The sequence below is a fragment of the Perna viridis genome, chromosome 1 (assembly GCF_037379345.1).
Source record: "Perna viridis isolate PV_CMFRI_1.1 ecotype Kerala chromosome 1, ASM3737934v1, whole genome shotgun sequence".
NCBI classification, from domain to species: Eukaryota; Metazoa; Mollusca; class Bivalvia; order Mytilida; family Mytilidae; genus Perna; species Perna viridis.
In genome coordinates this window covers 41,231,772-41,253,938 of record NC_142445.1, presented here as the reverse complement: position 1 = coordinate 41,253,938, position 22,167 = coordinate 41,231,772, and the positions used below count along the sequence as shown (strand labels likewise).

At 33.3% G+C, this 22,167-nt stretch overlaps 1 protein-coding gene across 1 annotated transcript; it reads right to left on the bottom strand.

Moving 5' to 3' along the window:
• Positions 1-1,782: 1,782 nt before the first annotated feature.
• On the bottom strand, positions 1,783-12,054 carry LOC148628791 (uncharacterized). The gene is made up of 4 exons (XM_088570922.1): positions 12,012-12,054; positions 11,341-11,526; positions 10,849-11,146; positions 1,783-1,840 (listed from the first exon to the last, which is right to left on the bottom strand). Exons 1-4 carry the CDS (start codon positions 12,052-12,054, stop codon positions 1,783-1,785), a joined length of 585 nt encoding a protein of 194 aa, XP_088427048.1.
• Positions 12,055-22,167: the final 10,113 nt, after the last annotated feature.

Genomic DNA, 22,167 nt, shown 5'->3' with positions numbered 1-22,167 from the left:
TATCTCGATCTTAGTCTTCTGGTAGGATTTTCCATTAACTTTTTCATATACCTTATTATGGGGAGTCAGGTCAGACAACTTGTTTTTAACCAATTTTCGACTTTCAAAAGCTGTTTTTCTGGTAGAAATTTTTGAATATAATATATTTCCAAACAATAAAATCTACCTATTCTGAAGTACTGCTTTACACTATTTTATTATGTAATTTTGGACAGAAAAAAAAATAGGTATCAACCTATTCTGTGGTTCATGTGGTTTCGTTATTCACTATTAATATAACGTTGGACAAAATAAACATCAGAATAACACATTTTCTTGCTTCGAAGTCATGGTATGTGCTATGTACATTATTAAGTAGAGTGATGTGGGACAATAAAATAAGTATCATTCATATTTGGGGAAAAATAGTTGTATCATATACTTTGTAGAACTGTAGAGTTGAACGCAACAAAAAAAAAGTATCAACCTATTCCGGAGATGTTTTGGATATGAAACATATTATGTAGAAGTGCAGCGTTGGACGCATAAAAAAGGTTTAACCTCTTTTTCGGATACAAGGTAATGTCAAAGTCATGTTATTCACTATGTACATAATATTTAGTTCGGAATCTTTGAAGACAATATAAGTCTGTATTCCTTGTGATGAATAGCAAGTATATGTTGTTGGAGTGTTCAATTTGAAATGTTTACTATATTGTAAATCAGTGATGATTTAAGTACTTCTCCGTCTAAGAATCAGTTAAAATGTGTAGAAGGTGTGGCACATGAAGGAAAAAGATTTTATTGCATTAACCAAGTATTTATACCCGATAGCCTACAGAAATAACCAATAAAGTGTTTGTTATGGTGGATCGTTATGGTGTATCCATCAGCACCATGAAAACTGATTTATTCAACGGGTCATAGTTTTCCTTCCCTCGTTTGTCTACCCCGGACTTGACTTTTTATAAGCCAACTCGGTGGTTGTTTCTAGAAAAGCAGAGGACGCTTACCTTACCGGTAAACCTGGTCCATGCTCCCAGTTTTTATTGGAGTCCGAATTGCTCATTTACTTTTGCTACTCTGTATGTATGATTTTAGTTACTTTATGTTCTTTGTTGTGTATGTCTGTTTTCAATGTCTGGTCTTTGTCCCTGGATTACATTCTTTTGATTACCGCTATAACCTTGGTTCCCTTGATTACTCTTTGTAAAATTTGCCTTTTTAAGATACTGATAGGTCACATTTAGTTGAAATGTACTATGGAAAAATGGCGGGAAATATTTTCCCGCAGTTTTTCCTTATATAAGCAGTCAAAAAATATGTACGTTACAGATACTTCAGGATAAATAGCTTTTTTTTTTTTAGATGTATTGAATATATTGGCAAAAAAGACCAAATTGAAAAATGTGCTACCCATTGCCTAATTCTTACACAGAATGGTACTTATTAGATCAATTTCTTATCCTATGTATACTGTGTATTTTTAGTTTTGTGCCTGCTTCATATAGCAGGTCTGTTACTGTATGTATATATTATGTTTTGTTCATGTAAATGTTTCATATATCTGTCTGATAATACACTCAGGTGAAATAAAAGAACACCCATAATGGCTCTATCAGATAATAAAACTGAATGTTCACTAGCCACTATTTATTTAAATAATTGATTAAATCAATAAACATTGAGCAAAAATCAACGGTTAGTGTTTTAACTCGTTAATCATCACTTTGTGTTGGATGTAATATTCAATTTATTAATAGTACTTCCATGAAACACTGGCATTACCTATTCGAACTGTACTCATGGAGGTAATGTCATACGAGTAACATTGCTACTTGTTTGTGCTGCTTTAAAGTCGCTGAAAAGGTCAGAAATATATCTTCAAGGTCTTACGAAGAATCCGAACCTTTTACATGTAGTGTTGACTTGCTCTTTGACCTGCAGTTAAGGCTGAGCATAACGACAAAGTAAACGCCCTAGATTGAGACGCACTGTTAAATGCGGCACTTGTTTCAAGCCTGCAAGTTATGGTGCTTGACCATTTATTGAACATCATATAGTATTGCCCATTATCTTTTGTTTTCTTTACCAGAACACACTTTGATAACTTCCTAGCGCAGAAGCCGATTGCCATTATATGTGCTTGCGACAAAAAACCTTTTCCCAAAATCAAAGCCCCTGTTGCACAAATACAATGGTCAGTATGTATCTGTGAAAGTCCAGCATTTTGCCTAACTTTGGCAAACTATTTTGAAAGTGAATCTCCTGAGAGTTGGACTGGGCCAGCGAAAAAAACTGTAGTAACAATGCAACATTTTAATAATTAATGCATGATATAAAAAAATAAATTAGTTTGAGTTTCCAAATTCTGCAAAAAGGCTTTCATGGACAAAACCTGAAAAAAGGGGTACGAACATGTCTTTTGTAAGAGTGAACAGCTGACAGACATTCGATTGTTTTAGTCAATTAAATATTTCACTGATTTTGTTTATTATTTAAAAAAAAAAAACCAGAATAGGTATAGTGTATACAAATGTATGTCAAATTGAGTAGTATAATTTGGCCACAGACCTTTTATTATTGTTTTCATGGAGTTCCCTACATTTTTCACTGCTGACATTGTTGGTTGTTGATTGGACAATATCGTTCTTTTGGAAAGAAGTGATCACTCAAATCGACCGGCATATACCTGGAACAACCACTGAAATATCGGGGGACGAAGTGTGATTCATTTTTCCGCTAATCTCCAAATCCCGAGATAATGCCTAAATGTCCTTCCGGTAGTCATAATGCTCACTGCAACTGACACTTGAATTGCTTCCTGAATAATTCTTTTGTGTATACATTTTATTTCATCCATTTTTTTTTCAAGCATTGCAAAAATTTTAAAGTTTCTAATACACTTCACCCTGAGTAAATAATGTAACGGATATTCTTTCCAAAAGATAGGAATTTTGTCTATCTATAGCAATAAATTTTCGACTGGCTTAGGTCAAAGTTCATTACAGGTATTGGGTCATATATGAATATATACATCGCAGACAGATTGGTTAGTTTGTTTTGTAGATTGTTTGTATCTTCTATCAATAGTAACATCCCATCAATAGTACAGTGGATGTTTCTAAAACTAAAGTAATGACATGTGTTTATCGAAACACAAGATATATGCTTCAAAATGGTTTTCTACACGAATATGTTGTTTTCGGCTGTTTGCCATTCACACTTTGTACTTTCACGCTGCAGTGTTTGCTACAACAGCGGTTGCTTCGTCTGTACAGTAAGTAAAATTTTCTTTGTTATCCCTCTAGTTGCAATTAAGGTGCACTGTTTTAGTCATAAACTTAGATCGGTCTTAAGTGTAAAAGATGAAACTTGATGAGTATTATATATAGTACTGCATCCGTACTTGTATATGAATAGATGCAAAACTTATGCATTATGTTTTAAAAGCATATTAAAAGTTCCCGGAAAGATTAAATTCCTCATCGGATTATGTTCTCTTCTCTGAAACAGGTGGTGATTCTTTTAAATGAACAATTCTGCACACCCAAAGAATTAAAATAATTAAAGTGTAACGAAAGAGAATGATTCACCTCACAAAATTATAAAAAGTCAGCGACATACATATTCGGCAAAAAAACTATTTTTTAGCCAATTAACAGGCTATTTAAATCTTCAACCTACTACATGAGGTAGGCCACCCTGCATCACTTCATCTACCACCATGAAGAACCCCGATACAAATAGTTTACCTGTTACGCAAACCCCTTGTTTTTTTTAGTTTGGCACCAAATTTAACGGGCACAAAATTATTACTCCGTCACCGTGGATCTAACACTAGACAGCACGGTTACAAGCCAGCGACAAACCCATTCAATTAAAGAATCAATCATTTAGCCATGTCAATTGACTGACTATTTAAATCTTCTGCCTACTACAACGCAGGTAGGCCGTCTTGCCATCAAAGAATGAACAACACAAAATACTCAAGTATACCGTTTTTTTGTTTGTTTATTATTTTGCAAATGTGCATGATATTGTAGCAAACTTATAATTCTACAAAGTTACTATTGGGAAGGCACCCCATTTGTCAAAAAAAAATTATAAATTGTTTTATAATGACAAAATATAAAAGAATATCTATCATTTTCATGGATCTGCATAATGAACATATTTTAAAAAGGTACACTTTTTATAAGAAAAAAAAAGCATGTTGTAATGTCTCAATATAGTTTTCCTTCGACAAAATTTAACATAAAATATAGAACAGTGACCTATCTATTGTATGCAAGCTATTATGAAATAGGTGAAACCCAAAACGGATTTGAAGAAAGTTTAAAATGAGATCAAACCTGTAATTAGTCTCGGAGCTGTTTGGTACGATCTTTTCTTGTCCAATACTTTTAGATTTAATGATGGCCTCGCGGGTGATTGAACTGAAATTTGCAGAATATTTTTGATTAGACAAATGGAACATTTGATAAGCTTTACAACAAATCACAGTAAACGTCTAGAGATAAAACTAACCATTAATTATAAATGATTCTGACTTCAACGTAAAGTATTTAGTACTATCAATATCAATACAAAAAAGATTAAAAAAACAAACAAACAAAACAAAAAATCTATTTGTAAGGAAGGAATGTCTCAGATCACAGGTCACGCAAGTCAAATTAAAATTAATTAAAGTACACCCACCATAAAATATTCATGTAAGTCAAATTATCAAAAATGTTGTTTGTTTCGGACAAAATTATTTTTCTTCCTGTAAATGGTCAAAATCATTTATGCTGTGGCAAATATTTCTGTGCGGCGGCGTTATCTCTTATTTCCACGGCTTTGTTTTACTGTACGACTGAAAACTGGCAAGAGCTTGGGTATCCGGTTCTTTTCAGTTGCAAACTTCTTTTGCCTGCTATCGTTTTGCTGGTTCTATAAGACATCATAGCTGTCTTAGGAGTATATTTTAGGTAGAGGCTAAATGGGATCCAATCATATAAGCTGGTTGACTGTGGCTATTTGTAGCTGAAAGCTTCTTAAAGGCAAAGGAAGTGGTGTATGACTTCTTGGGGCGAATAGTCGACAAAATTCTGAGAATGGCTAAAAATATTCTTCTATTCAATTCAATGCCTTCCGTACATTTTATTACTTTTGTTGTTCCAGAGCTCAAAGGTGTTTTTTGTTCACTATTAAATATTTACTATACTTTTTAAGGTAATACGCTGGTGGATTTATTACGTTCTCTTTCTGTAGCACTAAGGTACTTTTTGACTTCCAATAATTTGAGTGCATTCAGCTCTGCTTTTTCCATGCTAGCAGTATTAACCTGCAGATTACACATAATGTCTGGTCGAATATCAGTGTCACAGCAATAAAAGAAGACAGTTGGTATTTCATTTTCTGCGCTTGCCACTTCTACTTTGCATTAATCCCACTGTCTGACAGGTGGCCTTGAATACATCCGGCAGTTTTATTGGAAGGGTCCAACTCCAATTATTAATTATGTATACAGTGCTCTAGATAGAAAGATGATGTTGACTTAAATGACTTTGTAACAATACGTTAGAAGGATTCAGAAACAGTGTCGTATTTTACTGGGATAAAAATGTACGAAGGAATCAGGATGTTATATTTGTCCCGCATTGCATACTCAAAATCCTTCAATTTAATGACGTCACAACGAACATGCATGGATAGCGAGAATATTGAAGAAAGACGTTAGAAGACAATTGAAGTGCCCAGCAAAATACTGGTCTGTTACATGTATCTTACGTCCGTTTCCCGTTTTGTTTTTGATCTTAAGTTATTGATATAATGTGTAAGCAGTTTTAGCTCATGTTGTAATCTCTTTTGTATTGTCCTGAAGACTTACAACATTTTTTTATCTCATTATCCCATACCTATGTTTTCTATTAAATGTTGTGATTTAATCTAACATTATTTGTAGTTTTAATTGAAAATTGACGTTTCTTACTGAGCTAAAAATCTGAAAAAAAACGTCCCTCTTCATAACCAAAACTCAGAGTTCTATATTCAAATTGACCTTAGTCTCCGCAAAGAATTTATATAATTCACAAGTGAATCCAACCGGACTAATTTAAAGAGCTTCTCTCCACATTTTTTATAAGTAAGATTACCCTCATACGATTCTTTCATATCATCATGACGGAAAAGGGATTGATCTGCAGACTATAAATATATATAAGTAGCAATAGAAATATGCTTCCCTGTAGCATTAATGAGTTCAGAAACAGTTTTTGATAAAAAGTATCTATTTTAAATTAAAGAAGAACTTGGCGCATTTTTCTCCATTCTCATTTATCTAAGTAAAACACCATCTACTATTTTCTTTTGCAATTTTATTTGCTCATTCCTCTATTTCTGATAATTTGACCTTCAAATCATGTGATGAATTTCTATGAAATTAATTTTCTAAATATGGAAATCGTTATAGCTTCGTTTTCTACCCTTTGACCTTAAAGACGCGCTCTTCTATGGGAACGCAAGTCATCTGATCGCAATTACGTTTCCATATTGACCAAATACTGATAACTTAATGGTGTTCGAAAAAAAATGTACCGGTAATTGAAATTGCGTATAATGTGTTATTTCCTGTATGAAATGTAGAAAATTATAAGTAAATAGAACAAAATTTTACTGTGTCGGCTATCTATTATAAAGATAGTACTTGTTATATTTTACAATACTGTAAGAAATTTAAAAGCAACGTATTTCAGAAAATAATTAATCATTTCATGCCAGCTCAACATTTTAAGCATCATTTATTTTTTAGAAATTATATATTCAAGTATTGTATCATGTATGCACTTCTTTACTACAAAAATAATATCTGTATCATATAGATATTTTGTATTAAACTTCTAACAATCTTTGCCCTATTTAACTAGTTACACCGGAAAAGAAATGCAATAGCGGAGTGATCAGTTCTGTACCCTGTTATTATATCAATATACTTTAATAATAAAAATAAATCTTCAGACCAAAAATGAATCATTCTACTGTGTTTAACAGCACCAGTCAAACTTTTTACAATCATGCTTTTGGAGGAGGGTTATGTTGCTACAAGATTGAAGTTATTATTACAGAGGTTTTATGGTCATCATAAACTAATGGATCATTACGTTGTTACCACCTGTACCATGAGAATCGATTAGTTCATTGTGTCATAATTTTCCCTATCTCTCTTGTATTCTGTAGGCATGGCATTTTATAAGAATTCAGCAGGAGATTCTAGGAAAGCAGAAGACGCTTACCCTTCCTGTATTCCTTGTCCATAATCTCGGGTTGCTCATTTTCGTCTGCTTCTTAGTACGTATTGTTTTTATGATTTCATTTTCTTTTTTTTTGTATGTCTGTTTTCCCTGGTTAGTATTGTCTTTTTCCTTTGTATATTTTTTATTGTCACTAGATTTTTGGTTCCCTTGATTACTTTTTCCAACACTCGAAAATGGAAACGCTTGATTGATTGCTGTGGTTAAACGCCCAAACAGCAGTATTTCAGCTACCCCATTGTTGATAACCTGAATATTCAACCCTCGCTTTAGGTTTATTCTAGTAAATATACTCCTCAAAAAGTTGAAAGTATATTGTTATCTTATTTTCTTTTTTAACAACCCACATTTCCTCTGATACCGCTAAGTATAATTTTATGAAACTATCCATAGTCTTTTATCACTTGACGCAATTGTGCACTTCAATTATTTTCCAACAAAATGACTTTTATTTTGGTTTTCTTACTATATAAACTTTATCACAATAATTTGGGTGAATTTTTTTATGTATATTTTTAAAACAGTTCGTTTTGTGAATCTTTAAAGGCGCGTAATGTGATTAAGTCCATGGGTTGGGAGGATCCACCGTGTACCCCCACTCATAAACTTCATGCTAATATTATAGTTACCTTTATAACTCCCAAATCAATTTGTCGAAAATGTGTAAACAAGCTGAACAAATTTAGGTATCATCGCGAGCCCAAGTCTACGCTTGACAATGAGACCATGACATTTGCGGTAATCCTTATGATTATGGGGTAAAATGAAAAAAAAATGTACTTCTACCCCGCCTAAAAATCGCGTAAATTGACATATTTTTCAATGCTAAAACCCCTAGAGTATTAATGCTTCAGTAAAAACTGCTTATTTGGTGTTTTCTGTTTAGTATTAACACAATTTATACTTCTGGAGTACATTTTATAAATGTTGTCGATTTTCGTAGTCAGAATTTATCCATAAAAAGCGAAAAATTGGATTTTTTTATTCTACAAGTAATTACTAGACCAAAATGCTCATATTTTAATGGTTATATAGTGTTTAGCTAGATACATACCAATGATAGACTTTGTCATAAGAGTAGGGAGTTGAAATACCGGTAATAGACTGTTTAGAATTTTACAGTAACATTTGCTAGGATCGACTTTTACAACATATCTAAATTTGATCCCCGTAGTCTAATGTTGTTTACCTTTTGCATATAAATATTATGAGAATACCGCTTATGCTCTATATAGCCAATTTACTTTCGTCATTTAATTAATTGTTTTCATCGACAGAAATGAAAGAATGAAAATTTGTGAAGTCAATGCGATTAATTGTTATTGTCAAATAACTTATATATGGTTTTTTTCTTTGTGTTGTCAATTATATTGTAGAATAATGTTTTGACTTTAAGTTACCGTGATTATTTCATCATTTGTTTAACGTAACATTCTGAGTTTTGAATCTTGTGGTGTATTATTTTATTGTTCGTTTGTTTGCATATATGACTGAAAATAACATTGGTACGTGCTTTAACGTTTTACTTAATAGTATGTTTGTACAGATGTAGAAGAAAAAAAAACCGTCCCTTTTAAAAGTTTCTATCGCCATTTTAAAAGACTTTTATAGTATGGCTCCGATTAGATAACAAAATTGAAAATGATTTCAAAATGTTAATATAAGCATAAAACATAACACGATAGTTGCCTATGTACTGTCAATTTGATCATAATTTGTTTTACTTTAACTTGTATGTGTTCTATATTTGTTCGATGGAACGCATTTATATTCTTTAAATATGTAAGAAAAAACTCCGATGACACACACAACATCCCACATAGCTACATTACCCGACATTACCAATGTTTTCCTTTGTCTAAATGCATTTCAGTAAATTTGATTTATTTCGCTTTATCCAATAATGTAGCTAGTTTAGCAGTACAAATGTTTGAAGTATATATCCCCGGGTTATTTAGTTAATATAATTGCAAACCAGTAATTATATATACAATTTAATATGTGAAACTAAAATATATTAACAAAAAATGAGATAGATATATACATTGTAAGACATTGACATGTTTTGTCACATACTTCAATGACAAGTCCTTTACCATGTATACCAACGGAGGAGTTTATTGCTTGACAAAAATAAACAAAACAAAAACTAACCAATAAACATAAAAAAGGGGAGTTGACCCCGGCTGTGCGAATGTTTCTAGTAAAGCAGAGGAGGCAGTTGTTTTCTTATGAAGTGTGTGTTACTTTTTTTGTAAGCGTTCTTTTTGTGTGAGTTTCATCTTTGTCTTGAAAATATTTCTTTTGGTTTTCTTTCAAATTTTGGTTCCTTTGATAATTCTTTAATAGCTTCTTATTGTCAACCTTTCTTCATTTTCTTACAATCTATTCTTACGACATATTATATACAAGTCTCTGGTCTGCTATGTACCTCATGTAGATAAACAAAGGAAGGAAATATAGTTTCAACAAACTGTTCAGGCTGGATAGATAGAGTATGAATCAACTCGAGTTCACTTAAAACTTTGGACATAAGAAAACAATGGCCGCCACAAGAAAAATATCTCAGTACAACCCTTGATATAATATTTGAAATTAAAGAGCTCTCTAAAGCTCATTTTCTATCTCCTTTCTGTTGTTTTTATGTTTCCGTTTAAATGCGTTGATTTCATTCGTTTTGCATCATTTGTAATTCTTACTGATCCATTTTTACATTTAAAAAAGCGTATTTTATTATAACTATTTATTTTGTCAACAATTAATTTGTCTTACAATGATGGTAACGATGAATCCTTTTTGCAACACCAGAAATAAAATATATGGAAAATATCGCACCCACCATTTGCATCCTGCATAACCTGGACATTCAACCCTTGTTTTGATGAGGATTGTGCTACTAGTTATATTCCTCGAACAGCAGAAGATACTATAATTTCCCGTTTTCAACTCCTCTGACACTACTAAGTATATTTTGCTGCAATTGTGCACATCTATTTTGTACATACGGAATGACGTGTGTGTGTGTGCTAATTATTTCTATTAAAACACATTTACACTTTTTGAAACTAGCTATGGTTTACCTTGAGAATTTTTGTACGGTATTGATACTATTCCACATATATTTATATTTAATTTCGGGAATTGAGATAAGCACATAATGTGTATCTATTTGCATAATTTGTTCACAACACATTTGTCTCTAAATTTGTTTGTCATTTCTTACTTCCTGCAAAAAAAGCTTATTTGCCAGTATATTTAATTCACACGCCCCATGCCACTGTTAAAGAATACAATTTGATGTGGAAAATGCGAATATCAAAATTAAATTTCACAAGTTGAGAGATATTGTAAGTCAGATTTCACGTCTGATAAGATTGAGGACCCACCGAACCTGATCTGCTCGAAGGTATATATTAGGGTTTATCTGCAATGAGGTTATTTGTTATACGAATAAAGGCCTAGGTATACGGTAATGTTTTTGCTGCATCCGTACATGAGGAGGTTATCGACTTTCTGGCTCCTCCCACTGACGTGATCGGTGAAACAACTTTTTTTCTGGTATGCATAAACTAACCATAGCAGCCACCATAGATATTTGCTTTCCCCCTCATTGTCCATCCATTGCATTATTTCAGATACTATGCCTGGTCCTTGCTGAACTGAATTCTTATAAAGATTTAGAAATTGCTCAGATGGTAGATGTAACTTCTTATTTTGGACAACATCTCTGTAGGCAGCGGGGTTAGTGTTATACAGATTCAATGCCATACATACAATATCTTTATTCCATCTCATGCCTTTCTTATTTCTGATATTACATGAAATAATTTGAGACTGAATTAAGGTTAATTGGTTATCAGTCAAATTTGGAGCTAAAAGTTTGAATTTTTCCAAATTTCATTATTAGAAAGTTCTCCATTTGGGTTTTTATTCTCCTTATAATCTGATTTTTTATGTGTCTGTTTCCTATTGTTAATTTGCTGAGAACATATTTTGCAGATTGATGACCCAAGAGGCCGGATGCGGAAACATAACTTGCTGTGGATGATGTATTGTAATTTATCACCATCCTGACTGAGTTCTTTATTTGGACTAAATAATGCTTCAACATCCTTATTTTCAATTATGTACCCTGTACATTGACGAATGACATTCATGCATCTGGACAGTGCTGGTAGAGAAGTATGGGTATATTCAACTGTGTTGGGAATATAATTTTCTGACAATTTAACACGCTCATCAGCAACCTTTACTGATAATTGTTCATTTATAGTAAATGTAAGCTCTTTTAAGGTCTTATTGTTGTTGAAACTCTAATTGAAGAAATGTCCAAAGTAATTTTATCTTTCATTTTGCAGAGTGTAAACCACTTATCAGGTTTACATTTGTCTAGCTCATGTTATTTAACAAGACTTGAATTTCCTTTGCACAATAGCACATTTAAAACTTGACATGGTTTTTGCACTGGAAGCACATTTTATACTTGATTTCTGGATGGAAGGAAACAAAGTTTTTAGAAGAGTGCCAATTGCAAATTGTGCCTTACAATCATTCTTAGGTAGTGCAATCGCATCCAATGATGTGTTACTATTATTGTCAATGACAACATGTTCAGAAAGCCTGAATATCAAGTAGTATTTGATAGATTTACTTAGTGTGATCTATAATGAAATAAAATTTTGATTTTATCATATAGAAAATATAGGCATATACTTGATTTCTGGGTGGAAACCTTACCACATGTATTATGAGCCTGTCCTAAGTCAGGAGTCAAAGTCATAATTTTGTCTTTCTCATTGTTTTGTTTTTATTTATATGTTATAACATTGAAGCTAGATTTATTTTATATTAGTATACAAGTTTTGTTTGTGTGGGACAATCTAGAGCTTGTCAAAATGAGTGTGATTCCATCCCTGTTGAAGGCTTTTGTGGAGATTCATCAATTTCCCTCATTTATTGTGGGCATGGAGTATGCTCTCATTGTCATTTGCCCCATATCTTCTTTCTTTACAAACGGAGTGAATATGCATGTTACAAATGTCTACACACAAAAACATGATAAAATAATATGTAAAGAAAAAAACATGGCTTTTATTATAATACACTTGGGATTATACACCCTGATTTGAAAATTTGACATCCCTTTTTTTTCGTTTTGGCACATGATCATGCATGTAAGGACACAATTTTTTTGATTTTTAGAGGCTTGGCAGGGCACAGAAGGTTTTAGAAAAACTATTATTTTTTCATAATTTCTTGGTTCAAATTTAATTTTTTCTGGTCAAAACTAAACATTTACTTTTAAATATAATAAAATTTTGGGTAATTGATTTGTCACCTGTAGTTCTATTTTCTATAAATAAATCCTGTCACTTAATACGTCCTCTTTCAATTTCTTTTTGTCGCCAAAAAATATTCTCAGATTCTTGGAAGATATGACCAATTTTCAAAACCACGGAATGACAATTCTCCCGCCCTTTTTCCATTCTTAACTGCCATGAATTTAACTTAAATCTTTTTTTGTCGATTACCATACAGTGTTGAATTTGGTGCTATTAGATAGACAAATTTCTGGCCTTTTGATCCATATATCGTTATAAATTATTTCAAAAACATAAAAATTGTAAACAAATATTATAAGTGTAGCCCTACCCTATGAAATTGTACACTAAATTTACTAATAAACAACTTTCGTTTGTTTTCCTAGCTATTCAGTGCCCACAAATTCAATTCAGTTGTTATGATTTGATATTCATTTATAAACAAAATGAGACCAAGTTCGACCTCTAAGGTTTAATATTAAGAATTGTAGAGCCGAAATACTGACCACCACCATTTTTGAAAAATTGATCTTGAACTTCCCAAATAAAAACATTGATCTTGGAAATTGTTATCTTTAACGCAATCAAGATCTAATTCGAGGTGAAATTGAATTCCTGTTGTGCTTGTTGACTTGATACGAATACTTTATCATATATTTATGATATCTATTTCTGTGTTTGATTGAAATTTTGATTTATTTGTGTTTTTTCATTTGTTTTCTAAGACTTCCTTTTGTTTATATTTTGATATTGTGATTGAGTTTAATATTTCAAGAAAAAGGAAACTGAATGACTCAAAGACAGCAGGAGGGAATCCTATTTGTATTATTTATTTTTCTAAGTCTCGGGACGAGGATATCATTTCATGTTCTTATGAGGCTTTTATGAAATTAAAAGATGTAAAGAATAAACGTCTGTCCGAACCTATTGACTCCTAAGGCATTTTCTGACGACTGTGGTTACCACAGATTTTGTTATAAAAAGTGCAATTACTGTGTTCAAGGCAGCTAAACAGCATATGGATGAAGCTTTGTTGACGCGAATAAGCTGCGTAGACTTGTTTGCCTGTGAAACACAGTACCATAATAGCTGCTGAAGTAAGTACATCAACAATCCATTGCGATGGAGGAGTCAAGATGATGAGTAAGAGGCTATTCATAGAACCTCTTTTTTCAAACTTGAGAAAATAATTGAAAATGAATTTTTTTTGGAGAACGAGGTTGTTAAGTTCAGCTTCCTTCGTGAGATTTATGTTTCAGAACTAAGCAAGACGAAATTAGCTAACCCAAATTATTTAGCTGAAAACCTGAAATTGACCTTACAGAAGAAGTATGGTACCAAACTTTGTTTTATTGATATGGAAAAGTCAGGGAAATTCCCCTTCAACACAGTATTTAGTTCAACTTTAGATTTAGATACTGCAGTTATAAAAGCCTTTGAGTTAGAACAGGTAAACAAATTTGTTGATACAGCGCAATCTCTACGCGAAGAAATATTCAACGCGTTTGAAGCCGATGATGAATTACGATGGCCACTTACTGCTCAATATATTGAAAACAGAATAATTGCTTTGCCTAAGAGTTTGGGTGAGTTTTTTTAGTGTCCTTGTTACTGGCAAATAAAACCAAGTGCCGTCAAATAAGTCTCGTCGTTTTATTGATTCAGTTGTACGAGATATTTGCAGAGCTGTTACTAATTGGCGTTGGAAACTACCGAAACATATTCTTCTTTGTATGGCATTTAGAAGTGCAGAACTTACTACTCTTCTTCACAGACTAGGTCATTGTGAGACCTACCCTTTTTCCTTAGAACTGGAAACTGCCATTGCCGTATTGGTAGAAAGCACATTGACCATACCGACTCCTCAAATTGTACGACATCCTGACGTTCCATTTATTTTTCACTCTGACTTCGACAACTATGACCAGCTTTTAAACGATATATGTGGCATGACATCTGTACATACATCACATGGAGTTATGTTGCAGGACAGGCCGTTGGAGGTTTTGTACCAACTGTTCTAAATTGTGAAAAGACAGGTCGCAGGTCTCTTCAAATAGAGAACCAGACTTCCCTTCCTGATTGTTATGTTATCCCTGGAAAATGTCCACCACAATCTGTTTCTGAATGGGAAGTTCGTGGTTCTGAATTAGAATATGAAACTTCTATGAAAGAGGACATGGTATGGTTGATTGCCAGATTTTCAAGTTCGTTTGTTTCCCAGAGAATCTCCGGATTTATGGGATTTCAAACTATTCTCGGAGGAGTTCCAGAGAGACTAACAACAATTGATTACTATCCTGTAATCAATCAACCAATCACAGATTACAAAGCGGTGCAACAGTGTCTTAGATTTTCCGAGGAAGGAGCAAAAGAGGTTGGACAACAGTATGTGGTAACCACGTTTGACTTTGGTGTTTGCATGAAAGCTTTTCCTAATATTTGGAATCACCATATGAAGTACGAAAAACCACATCATTATGATTGGAACGTTTCATATTGTTTGTGCTTATTTGAAAATGATTGGAAAGAAGATGGAAGACTCGAGGCTTTCTGACATTCTTATAGAAGCTGGTATGATAGGGTCTGGTTCTTAAATGGGGTGATTAGTGGGAAAAAAACTATAGTAGAGCTATTCATTTCCATAAAACCTTATTAGAGGCTTTTAAAAGAATGCTATTTTGCCAGTTTATGGATTCCAATAATGAAGAAATTCCTCCTGGAACCTTATCAGAAAATGCATTTGAATCAATGAATATCTAAATTTCAAACAGTATACTAGAGCCGGGTTGCTTGGTAAGACTGCTCAGCTGTGGGTTTCATACATGGACCACATCTGGTTTGTCCTTCAGTTGACAAAGGCAGTAAAAACCAATGATTGTCTGCTTTACGTACGATGCCTTTTCCTTATGTGGGACTTTTTTTTCAGTTTTGGTGGTCAGAATTACGCTCGTTATCTTACATGCTTCTCCGTGTCACTTGCCAACATTGAGACATCACATCCTGGTTCAACTGAGTTTTTGACTCGCGATTCAATTAGCGTTGCAAGATCGTTTATACCTGGAAATCGGTGTCCTATTTATAAAACTATAGAAGAAACGCTTATGATGCACTCAAAATCGTATACTGGCAGTAGTGCTGGATTAACTGGATTGCTTGGGAATTACGAATCTTACCAAAGGTGGATACGAGCTGCTCATGAACGTGCCCAGTTTGTTAAAGGTACACTGTACATTGAACATGGCGATTTTGCAGTTCACGGTATGCACCTAGATTTCATACAAACCGAGATCAAACGCAGTGAGGAATTATTTTCAACGGTAGTAGAAACTGTGATGGCTTTTAATGATCCCTTTGACAATGACGACACTGATAAACTTGTGTGCGTATCCTCTGGAGCTGTTGCCAATTCAATTATAGAGGATGATGTTCTCAATGCCGAGGAAAAGGACAAAAGTGCAAAGGTTGATTTCATAACAGACAGACTTGAGACCAATTCGAAAATATTTGACCCAATTAAATGCTTAAACCTGAAGACACTTTCCGAACTTACCAAGAAAACCGAATTCAATCAATGAAAAAAAAGGTTTTGGAATACAAACAACAGAGTAACATCGCTTCTCAACTCCTGATCCGATCTCAGTTTGAAGACGACCTTGAAATAGATCTAAGAAAACTTATGAGATATCCTTTAACACATGTGCCTTACAGTTGTAGAACAGCAGATGGTTTTCTCAATAAAACTGACAAATCTAAAGGCTTTCATCGTCTAACCCAAAATGTTCAAACAGTGTCTGCACCACCTGACCATGAAACCATGACGATAGAGGATGACAATGCCATTTTTAATTATTTCAAAGAACTTCCTGCTACATTTAAAGATATTTGTAGTAAAGTCTTCGATATTGCAGTGAAGAGGTCTGACATGTTTCCCACCATATTTTAAATGTTCGTTTTGGATTCTGTCAGGCCTAGGTGATTTGTTGCATTTCATAGAGTCCAATTGTTTTTGAATTTCATCAATGGTGATATCACTTTCTAATCCAAGAACGTAACAATGGCTACTAGTGTCATAAAACTTTTGCACTTTTGAGTCCACGTAGTTGGAAAAATCTTCATTGTGCATGGTTTCGTTATTAGGCTCATATAAATCACTAAAATATTTACCACATTGTTGACATATGATATCTTCCGTTGTTGCCTCTATATTGTCATAGGAGACTTTTGTTGTAGACGAACTGTTTTTTTAGTCATTCGCAATGTTTGATAAATCTCACCGATGTCTATCTAAGCTGCTGTTTTGATCTTCTCATTGTTTTCATCTCGCCATAAGTTTCTGCATCCCTCTTACGTTTTCGAAACTCTCTGTTTTTTTTTTTGTTTTTTGTTTGTCTTTACAATCAATGTAAGGTGTATTGTTCTTATCTATCGGTCTATTTTCTTCTACGCATACCATCCTTGCTTTTTTCTGGTCAAAGTATACGTCTTGGAGATTATTACTTTTCCAATACGGTTTTTAATAAGGTGAAAATAAATGTTACTTACATGACGGGCCAAAACCCCGTATAGGTACAAAAAAAACTGTTACCTCAGAGATTTAAGCAATGATGGGCTCATTAAAATCTTTGAAATCAGCGCAATTTTTGTCAGATATTATAGAATGTATAAGCTACTGAGATTATACTGACCTAGTCGTGGCTCAATGATGTCCCATGTTATAATCTTCCAGCAGGCAAATCAGATTTTCTATCTAAGCAGTAAAAGTCTGGGTTATTAAAAAAGGTGGGTCTCAAAAACGCCACCAAATTGGCTTCATCAGCAACCATCTGTGATTACATATTTTCCTATGCAGGGGCTTCTGGTTGTCCTTCTGTGTCTTATTATCAAAATTCAACGAGGAAATAATTAAAAAGGGTTGATGACGTCATAGTAACATTACTGTTTTTATCCAATCGGAAAGCGTGTTACTACTGAAATTAAATTATCTGTTATTTACACACACAAAAATATGTTGGTTTAATATCTTTCTTTAATAGCAATGACTTTAAAGACATTTGAAAGCAAGCAATATTATCTATCTCACCTCAGATAGTACGCACAGGTGTTAAATACTGAAGTTCGCTCTATTGCCCTTTCTAACGCTAGCAAACATTTATGTTCCGGTCGAAATGCCTATGTTGCTATTATTACCCCCGTTTATTTGTCATTGATTAATTCCTTTGCTGTTTAAATATACCATGTTTATTTCTTTCTTACTTTTCGTTCGTTTTCAACAAGTATACGCCAGATATAGTTTGCTCAGATGGGGACTCGATACATTTTGTACGTACTAGGCATCGCAGGAAATATAACGGAAGGTAGGAACAAAAATGCTAGAAAATGTCGACATTCTGAGCCTGTACGTTATATAATGTGTAAGTTTGTAAGAGGGTAACACAAAAACGTTTGATTTTGGTATGGATTTCACAGTGTGTTTTCTTTTTTTAAGTCTAATAAAAGATACTGTGTTATTGAACGATCGATTAGACAATTAAAGGGCTGTGCCTCTAAATACTGTGGATACTACACTTGTACAGATAGACACAATCCAGGAAACAACAAGAGCGAGCACCGCATGTTCGATGAGTAATTTACCAAGAATTATGAGACGAGACATTATAGTTCAAATAATCGATCCAATCTTTTCAGTAAATAATTACTACATTGGGGTACCTGTAAACTTAAAAACTATAAAAAAAATCGAAACGAAAAGAAATAGACCGAATGAAGCGAAATAGGCATGTACTTGTAAAAGAAGTTGATTTTTGTCATCCCATACATGTTATAATATGATAAAATTCTAAAGTGAATAACAAGGTTAGTTTCACGAGTACCGAAGATTTAACCAGCGTATACATGTAGAGCCAGTTCCGCACACGAACTAAGTGTAAATCTTCAAGCGTCCTGGACACAAGCAAAATTTTTGTTTATTTACGATAACCAGTTATGATCATATATATTATATAGATTTCCGTCACAATGACTCCTTTTTTCAACAAACATATAAGTAACTGTAAATTTTGTTGATTTTTCAAATTCTGGACACTCATTTAATCTAGAAGTTCTTCGGCACTCTTGAACATATTTTGGTTATTCACTCTTTCCACTTAATTATCCTATTATTATTCAAAAGTAACTACATTTTTCGATGCAAAATTTAATGAATTGACTGGTCAACAAATTATTTGAAGGACACATAGGAGTAATAGTAAATTTAAGTTTTACAAAATTCGTCGCATGTAAACAAAAATATTGCTAACATAATTACTGAAAAAGTTAAAAGAAAAAATTCACAAAATGCTCCTTGTTGGCTCTTAATTGTGACTTTCCTTATGACAAATAAGTGAAAAAAAGCCTAATTTTCCAAATTTTAACAATAAGTGTTTTGTATTTTGTGTCCCTCGCCTCGGCGAACGACTATACAAAATGATGTGTTTTAATTTCATTTATTATAAATCCCATATATCTTTATATGTATAGGGTTGATTCGTGCAAAATTAATTGCAATTCAGTGTTCAGAAGCCATATGAGTAGGTTTAATGCATTATCAAGAAAGATGAAAGAGTTTTGTCTCTTTCCCAATATAATTAAAATTAGACCTGTCAATTGTTCCATCCAGTCACTACATGAAGGATCTAACAACACTCCATTCTACTTTCTGTTCAGATGACCTTTTCATAAATCTCGGGCGCGGTCTTCCCTTTGAACAATGCTGTCAAAATCATGAAAGATAACATCTGATTGGTTGATTAGAAATTTAACGTCATCAGAACAAAAAGTACCATTGGTTGTTGTTAGATCTTACATGCAGTGACTGAATGGAACAACTGGTAGGTCTTAGTTTAATTAGATTATCTCTTTCCTTGAGTAATTTCAGAGAATAAAAATATTTCACGGCCAATGGAAAACAAAACTTATCATACAATGTGTTCCTTCTGAACTTTTAATTTAGGTGCTATTGGCAAGAAAGGAAACTGTTTGTATAAAAACTTACAATTCTGATATAATGGAAAACATTTTTACATGCACCGACTATCTCAACTTAATTTAAATGTATATATGCCATAACTCTTATAAAGATTTACTCTGGTTATGATGTTAATGAATTCGAATATTTTGGCCATGAAAATAGTAGATAAGTGCTTATGCCATATGATTTTTTTTTTTCACATCTGTGTCGCAGAGCATATAATGTAGCGGTGTGATACATGATAGTAGATCAGGAAGCGGTTATACGGTAGGAGTTCGTGTATTTTTGAGCGATTTCATCGAAGTTTTTGTAAGTGTTCATAGCATGGAAATAATGTAAAAAGCAAAATGTTAAAGTACAAATTTTTGTGATAAATAACTAAAATAAATTCTAATCATATAACAATAATATCAGGCCGGAAATAGAGATTACTAGAATTTGCCATTTTATTTATCAAAATAAAGAAATGGAATATATTATATGAATTACGAATTTGTCATTGCCTTTAAGTATGCACTTTGTGTTTCTTTCTTCTTATTATTTAAAAAAAATAATCTTACTAGTATAGCCCTAGTATATCCCTTGCGTATTGTAAAATTCATTATATACTGCAATTGAATATAATTTTAAGGTCCATAACGTGTTAAGTTAAGACTCCTACTTTCTACGACCTTTCCCCAAATAAATTAGATATTCATATTTTAAAAGAGTAATCAAGGAAGCCACGGTTATAGCGGTAATCAAAAGAATGTAACCCAGGGACAAAGACCAGACTCGGAAAACAGACATACATAACAAAGAAAATAAAGTAACTAAAATCATACATACAAAGTAACAACAGCAAATGAGCAACTCGGACTCCACTAAAAACTGGGAGCATGGACCAGGTGCACTAGTAGGGTAAGCGTCCTCTGCTTTTCTAGAAACACCCGCCGAGTTGCTCATAAAAAGTCCGGGGTAGACGAAAGAGGAAAGGAAAATTATGACTTGTTGAACAAATCAGTTTTCATGGCGCATATGGATACACCGTAACGATCCACGAGTTCATGATGACGACCATAAAACTTTTGTAGTGATGACTTCAATCCTATAGCAATATAATCTTGCTCCAGAAGCCCATTTGTTAGAGTACTAGCGCGATACAAAATGTCTGCGTAGTCTCGGCAAGCTCTGGCATAACGTATGCCGTCTGTAGCATCCTTTAACTCAAGTTCTTTGGGGTAAATACGATGTATCAAATCCCCAAAATTAGGATTGTTTAAAGATAATACGTCATCTATGTAGCGGAAACTGAGATTAAAGTATCTAGCTAAACGACATTGTTTCTTTCTGATCAGATCAGCTATAAAGTCAGCCTCATAAGAGTGAAGGAATAGGTCAGCAAGTAGAGGGGCACAATTTTTCCCATTGGAATGCCGACCGTTTGTTGAAAAACGCATCTACCACACTGGACAAATATGTTGTCGATTAAAAATTCCAGCATTTTGGAAACATCCTCTTCTGAATATTTGGAAGATGATTTGGAATTATTTTTTACGAAGTATGAGGAGTCTCTACCAAGAACTACATATTTGTATCTAGGTGTACCACTTTGTTTGGAGTAACAACGATGTATAATGTTCTTAAGTCGGGAGTTTAACTGAGTATCGGGAATAGAAGTATACAGTGTTGAAAACTCTATTTGGTAAACAAGAGTGACATTTAATTTTTCGTCATTGATACACAAATATTCTAATAAAACGCATTTATTTTATACTTTTCATGTATAAATCCATCTGTACATTGTATTTATGATACCATATTAAAATGGTTAATTGCCATATACATATGCGGGCATCTATAATCATTTTGACGCTCTTTAAGAGTGTAAATAAAAATACATGTTGAATTAGAAATCTACTATTGTCTTTGCTCTATAAGATTTACATCAGACTCAAAATCAGGATGGTGTTTTGTAGATAAAACCGTTAGATATCATCACGTGTTCAAAGACTACATGTTTCTCAGAATTGATTTGTCTTAAGATACAAAAAGTTTCGATGTCACGACCCTGACATTGACATTGAATTGATTATAGCCACAAACGACATGTATACGGTTAAGGGCTTAAAATGACATTGCGAAATAAACATTTTATGCAAGACACTTAAGGAGCGTATTTATGTGTATCCACCATGAAGTTTTGTCTGTTGTGGTTACAGCTGTAACCATCAGTGTTGGTCCCAGACCAAAGTAGACATACATTTGCACATTATAAACTAGAATTTTGAAAATATGTATCCATTAATTACCCATTAAACGCAAAGCCAAATCGTGACCGCTCGATCCTTACCTCAAATTTGTCCAGTATATCTATAATATTAAAAGTAAAATTGGCAGATCATTATCTTTTAGAAACAAATATGTAGTGTAATAAAACTTGGTTGGTATTGTAATTTTGTCTCGATGAAATTAATGATGAATGTGCCCCTTGGTCATTGTGTATCAGTGTTAAAACGGTTGGCCATAAAACTAATGACCACGTGTCTCCTTCAGTTTACAAGACCATTTTTCAAAAAATGAC